At 52.1% G+C, this 7,565-nt stretch overlaps 1 protein-coding gene across 1 annotated transcript; it reads left to right on the top strand.

Moving 5' to 3' along the window:
* Nucleotides 1-379: 379 nt before the first annotated feature.
* Nucleotides 380-6,858, top strand: LOC140375543 (ankyrin repeat and fibronectin type-III domain-containing protein 1-like; the record flags this gene model as incomplete). The annotated part of the gene is made up of 2 exons (XM_072461858.1): nucleotides 380-566; nucleotides 6,648-6,858. Coding segments are annotated over 2 exons (398 nt in total), but the record flags the coding sequence as incomplete, so codon positions are not given.
* Between the last annotated feature and the right edge of the window lie 707 nt (nucleotides 6,859-7,565).

Raw genomic sequence — 7,565 nt, 5'->3', positions numbered from 1 at the left:
CCAAAATTATGAACGCTCAGGTACAACACTGGTCCTGGATTAGTTCTGTCTTTGGTCCTGGATTAGTTCTCTCTTTAGTCCTGGTTTAGTTCTGTCTTTGGTCCTGGATTAGTTCTCTCTTTAGTCCTGGTTTAGTTCTGTCTTTGGTCCTGGATTAGTTCTCTCTTTGGTCCTGGTTTGGCAGTCGGGGTCAGAGGCACTGCAGTCGGGGTCAGAGGCGCTGCAGTCGGGGTCAGGGGTCAGAGGCACTGCAGTCGGGGTCAGAGGCGCTGCAGTCGGGGTCAGGGGTCAGAGGCACTGCAGTCGGGGTCAGATTCCCTCCTGGATCAGTCATCTCTGTCCTAACTCCAGTTAAACTCTCGCCTTTACTCTTCCTCAGGCGCACAGTGGTCATGCAGCAGATGCAGAGCCTCCAGTTGACCCCCAGAGGGCGCTGTCCTGGGCCCACGTCTCCAAACGCGGCAAAACGTCTTTACAGGAACCTGTCGGACAAACTGAGAGGCAGCACTTCCTCCTTCGAAGACTCCTACTTCTTTGGCAAGTCCGACCGACTCCGCAAAGCCTCGGTGAGAACGAACGGACGACGAACGGACGACGGACAGACGACGAACGGACGACGAACAGACGACGGACAGACGACGAACGGACGACGAACGGACGACGAACAGACGACGGACAGACGACGGATGGACGACGAACAGACGACGGACAGACGACGAACGGACGACGAAGGGACGACGAAGGGACGAAGAACAGACGACGGACAGACGACGAACGGACGACGAACGGACGGCGAAGGGACGATGAACAGACGACGGACAGACGACGAACGGACGACGAACGGACGACGGACAGACGACGAACGGACGACGAACGGACGACGAAGGGACGATGAACAGACGACGGACAGACGACGAACGGACGACGAACGGACGACGAACAGACGACGGACAGACGACGAACGGACGACGAACTGACGACGAACGGACGACGGACAGACGACGGACGGACGGACGACGGACGGACGACGGACGGACGACGAACGGACGACGAACTGACGACGAACTGACGACGAACGGACGACGAACGGACGACGAACTGACGACGAACTGAGGACGAACGGACGACGAACTGACGACGAACGGACGACGAACAGACAACGAACTGACGACGGACGGACGACGGACGGACGACGAACGGACGACGGACGGACGACGGACGGACGACGGACGGACGACGAACGGACGACGAACTGACGACGAACGGACGATGAACTGACGACGAACGGACGACGGACGGACGACGGACGGACGACGGACGGACGACGGACGGACGACGAACGGACGACGGACAGACGACGAACTGACGACGAACGGACGACGAACGGACGACGAACTGACGACGAACTGACGACGAACTGACGACGAACGGACGACGAACGGACGACGAACGGACGACGAACGGACGACGAACGGACGACGAACGGACGACGAACGGACGACGAACGGACGACGAACGGACGACGGACGGACGACGGACGGACGACGAACTGACGACGAACGGACGACGAACGGACGACGAACTGACGACGAACGGACGACGAACTGACGACGAACGGACGACGAACTGACGACGAACTGACGACGAACGGACGACGAACGGACGACGAACGGACGACGAACGGACGACGAACGGACGACGAACGGACGACGAACGGACGACGAACGGACGACGAACGGACGACGAACGGACGACGAACGGACGACGAACGGACGACGAACGGACGACGAACGGACGACGGACGGACGACGAACGGACGACGAACGGACGACGAACGGACGAAAAACGGACGAAGAACTGACGACGAACGGACGACGAACGGACGACGAACTGACGACGAACTGACGACGAACTGACGACGAACGGACGACGAACGGACGACGAACGGACGACGAACGGACGACGAACGGACGACGAACGGACGACGAACGGACGACGAACGGACGACGAACGGACGACGGACGGACGACGGACGGACGACGGACGGACGACGAACGGACGACGAACGGACGACGGACAGACGACGAACGGACGACGAACTGACGACGAACGGACGACGAACGGACGAAAAACGGACGAAGAACGGACGACGAACGGACGACGAACAGACGACGGACGACGAACGGACGACGAACGGACGACGAACTGACGACGAACTGACGACGAACGGACGACGGACGGACGACGGACGGACGACGGACGGACGACGAACGGACGACGAACGGACGACGAACAGACGAAAAACGGACGAAGAACTGACGACGAACGGACGACGAACGGACGACGAACTGACGACGAACTGACGACGAACGGACGACGAACGGACGACGAACGGACGACGAACGGACGACGAACGGACGACGAACGGACGACGAACTGACGACGAACGGACGACGAACGGACGACGAACGGACGACGAACGGACGACGAACGGACGACGGTCGGACGACGGACGGACGACGGACGGACGACGAACGGACGACGAACGGACGACGGACAGACGACGAACGGACGACGAACTGACGACGAACGGACGACGAACGGACGACGAACGGACGAAGAACAGACGACGAACGGACGACGAACGGACGACGGACGGACGACGGACGGACGACGAACGGACGACGAACGGACGACGGACAGACGACGAACGGACGACGAACTGACGACGAACGGACGACGAACAGACGAAAAACGGACGAAGAACAGACAACGAACGGACGACGAACGGACGACGAACGGACGACGAACAGACGACGGACGACGAACGGACGACGAACGGACGACGAACGGACGACGAACTGACGACGAACGGACGACGGACAGACGACGGACGGACGACGGACAGACGACGAACGGACGACGAACGGACGACGAACAGACGAAAAACGGACGAAGAACTGACGACGAACGGACGACGAACGGACGACGAACTGACGACGAACTGACGACGAACTGACGACGAAGGGACGACCAACGGACGACGAACGGACGACGAACGGACGACGAACGGACGACGAACGGACGACGAACGGACGACGAACGGACGACGAACGGACGACGAACGGACGACGAACGGACGACGGACGGACGACGGACGGACGACGAACGGACGACGAACGGACGACGGACAGACGACGAACGGACGACGAACTGACGACGAACGGACGACGAACAGACGAAAAACGGACGAAGAACAGACAACGAACGGACGACGAACGGACGACGAACGGACGACGAACGGACGACGAACAGACGACGGACGGACGACGAACGGACGACGAACGGACGACGAACGGACGACGAACTGACGACGAACTGACGACGAACGGACGACGGACAGACGACGGACGGACGACGGACAGACGACGAACGGACGACGAACGGACGACGAACAGACGAAAAACGGACGAAGAACTGACGACGAACGGACGACGAACGGACGACGAACTGACGACAAACTGACGACGAACGGACGACGAACGGACGACGAACGGACGACGAACGGACGACGAACGGACGACGAACGGACGACGGACGGACGACGAACGGACGACGAACGGACGACGGACAGACGACGAACGGACGACGAACTGACGACGAACTGACGACGAACGGACGACGAACAGACGAAAAACGGACGAAGAACAGACAACGAACGGACGACGAACGGACGACGAACTGACGACAAACTGACGACGAACGGACGACGAACGGACGACGAACGGACGACGAACGGACGACGAACGGACGACGAACGGACGACGGACGGACGACGAACGGACGACGAACGGACGACGAACGGACGACGAACGGACGACGAACTGACGACAAACTGACGACGAACGGACGACGAACGGACGACGAACGGACGACGAACGGACGACGAACGGACGACGAACGGACGACGGACAGACGACGAACGGACGACGAACTGACGACGAACGGACGACGAACGGACGACGAACGGACCACACGTAAAATTCCAAAGCTTCTCTTACATAGATTTTGACAAATACATCGGTGAATTTATTAGTGAACTATAAAAAAAATACTAATGCGTCATACTCATAAATCTGTAATATTAATGTTTGTCTGGACTAAACAGACCCTGAAACACGACCAAAAAGACCTTTTTAGAACACTCATGTCCTAAGAGTGTCACATGTTTGAATATTGAACGTTGAATTGATCCTTTTCCTCATGATCCCAGTGTGAACCGCCTCCTCGTGCGGCGGACATGTTGGATCGATACAGATCCAGTTACACCAATCCGGTTAGCATGTCGTAATCCTGTTAGCATCTGTTAGCACCTGTTAGCATCTGTTAGCACCTGTTAGCATCTGTTAGCACCTGTTAGCAGGCATATTTTATACACGTCTGCAAATGTTTTTATCCTGATACAACGGAGGACGGGAACTCTAAACCAGCTCTAAACCAGGACTAAACCAGCTCTAAACCAGCTCTAAACCAGCTCTAAACCAGCTCTAAACCAGCTCTAAACCAGGACTAAACCAGCTCTAAACCAGCTCTAAACCAGCTCTAAACCAGGACTAAACCAGCTCTAAACCAGCTCTAAACCAGGACTAAACTAACTCTAAACCAGGACTAAACCAGGTCTAAACCAGGACTAAACCAGGTCTAAACCAGGACTAAACCAGGTCTAAACCAGGTCTAAACTAACTCTAAACCAGGACTAAACCAGGTCTAAACCAGGACTAAACCTGGTCTACACCTGGTCTAAACCAGGTCTAAACCAGGTCTAAACCAGGACTAAACCAGGACTAAACCAGGACTAAACCAGGGCTAAACCAGGACCAAACCAGGACTAAACCAGGGCTAAACCAGGACCAAACCAGGTCTAAACCAGGACTAAACCAGGACTAAACCAGCTCTAAACCAGGACTAAACCTGGACTAAACTAGCTCTAAACCAGGGCTAAACCAGGACCAAACCAGGGCTAAACCAGGACCAAACCAGGACTAAACCAGGGCTAAACCAGGACTAAACCAGGACTAAACCAGGACCAAACCAGGTCTAAACCAGGTCTAAACCAGGTCTAATAAATAATGAATACCTCAATATTTCCCAATACAATATCCCTATGCTAAAACATTGTTTGTTTGTGTTTAGTTCTCTTTGACTATAAAGGCTAAAGTGGATGTGTAAATCGTGGCCTGATTGCTCCTTCTGCCCCTCTGTCCTCGCTCTTCTCTTCATCTTCATTTTGTCGATAATCACACGTTTGATAATTGCTAAGCGTCTGGTATTTAATTATGTTGAAGTCATTTTCTTGTCCTTTTCTTCCATCTGTGACTCAAAGGCCAAGTGTGATCACCATTTTACACAAATGTCCCTCAGAACATCACAAGTAACAGCACAGAAATATGTTTAACCGACTGTTAAAGCAGGGTCTGAGCCAGGTCTAAAACGGGCCTAAAACAGGTCTAAAACTGGTCTAAAACAGGTCTAAAACTGGTCTAAAACAGGTCTAAAACGGGCCTTAAACAGGTCAAAAACTGGCCTAAAACAGGTCTAAAACAGGTCTAAAACAGGCCTAAAACAGGTCTAAAACAGGTCTAAAACTGGTCTAAAACAGGTCTAAAACGGGCCTTAAACAGGTCAAAAACTGGCCTAAAACAGGTCTAAAACAGGTCTAAAACAGGCCTAAAACAGGTCTAAAACAGATCTAAAACAGGTCTAAAACAGGCCTAAAACAGGTCTGAAACAGGTCTAAAACAGGTCTAAAACGGGCCTAAAACAGGTCTAAAACTGGCCTAAAACAGGTCTAAAACTGGCCTAAAACAGGTCTATAATGGGTCTAAAACAGGTCTGAGCCAGGTCTAAAACAGGTCTAAAACCAGAGACTAAATAAGAACAAAACTGATAAAAACTGAAAACAGAGAAGACAAAGAGCAGAGCTGATGATTACTTAGTGTCAAACAATTATTTCTACTGAACATTGAGACTTTTTTAACACATGTTTAACCAATTAAAGGAGTAAATCTGTGACTGACGCTTCTGTAGAGAGAACATTTATGAACAAAGGGTTTTATTGATGAAAGTCAGAAATTGTTTATTCTTTTTTAAAAGAATTAATAATGTTGCTGTCTTTGTTATAAAAGCTCTTTATGTGTTTTGAACATCAGATAAATACAATTACACTTCATTCACGTTGTGTTAATTGGGTTGAATTGTTGCCGCTCCACATTGTGTTACAAGAATGACGCCTCTGCCTTTTGCTAATTGCATTTATTTGATCGTGGTAATAATGTTCAGCCTGTGTGGGCGGGGCGAGGGGGAAGGGCGAGCGAGGGGTGAGCGAGGGGGGAGGTGAGAGAGCGAGGGGCGAGCGAGGGGCGAGCGAGGGGCGAACGAGGGGTGAGCGAGGGGGGAGGTGAGAGAGTGTGGCACGATGTAATGACCAACTGTTCATCGCTGCTCTGTGAACCTGTCACTGGTTTACACACGAACGCGGCGAGAGGAACGATAAACCACAAATATAACTGTAGATTTAAACACGAACGCAGAGAGGAACGTGGTTCACGCTTCCGTCTGGTTCACGCTTCCGTCTGGTTCCTCCTCAGACGATGCAGTACAGCGAGGTTCTCTTCGAGGCCGTGGAGCAGCAGGACCTGGACACGGTTCAGATCCTCTTGTTCCAGTTCAGTCCTGAAGAGCTGGACCTGAACTCGCCGAACAGCCAAGGTCTGTCGCCGCTCGACGTCGCCATCATGACCAACAACGTTCCCATCGCCAAACTGCTGCTGAAGGCCGGCGCCAAAGAGAGTCCGCACTGTGAGTCCTGCTAGAACACGCTAGGACATGCTAGAACACACACGCTAGAACACACGCTAGAACACATGCTAGAACCCACACGCTAGAACACACACACTAGAACACATGCTAGAACACACACACTAGAACACACGCTAGAACACACACGCTAGAACACGCTAGAACACACACGCTAGAAGACACAAGCTAGAACACACACGCTAGAACACACACGCTAGAACACACACGCTAGAACACACGCTAGAACACACACGCTAGAACACACACACACACTGTGGTTTATGGTGCAGCCTCAGTAAAGTATTTACACAGTAAATACAAAAGTTCCAAACAAACTAAAATGTTGTGTGAAAAAATCATCCGCGTCACATAAATAAACTTCTGCTGTTTCTTCTGCTCTGAAGTCGTTTCTGTAAAAGCCACAGACTCATCCATCGTTTAATATGTCTGAGCCTGAAATCATCTTTTTGTATCTGGACATTTCATAAACGACAAATGAAGCTTCAGCACCAGTGTTTACATCATGTTTACATCATGTTTACATATGTTTACATCATGTTTACATCATGTTTACATCATGTTTACATATGTTTACATCGTGTTTATATCATGTTTACATCATGTTTACATCATGTTTACATATGTTTACATCGTGTTTACATCATGTTTACATCATGTTTACATATGTTTACATCATGTTTACATCA

Source organism: Eucyclogobius newberryi, unplaced genomic scaffold (assembly GCF_026437365.1).
Source record: "Eucyclogobius newberryi isolate DKJ021-1_F unplaced genomic scaffold, fEucNew1.0.hap1 SCAF_323, whole genome shotgun sequence".
Lineage (NCBI taxonomy): Eukaryota > Metazoa > Chordata > Actinopteri > Gobiiformes > Gobiidae > Eucyclogobius > Eucyclogobius newberryi.
The sequence above is the reverse complement of the archived record's forward strand: the minus strand, read 5'-3'. Positions and strand labels throughout refer to the sequence as shown.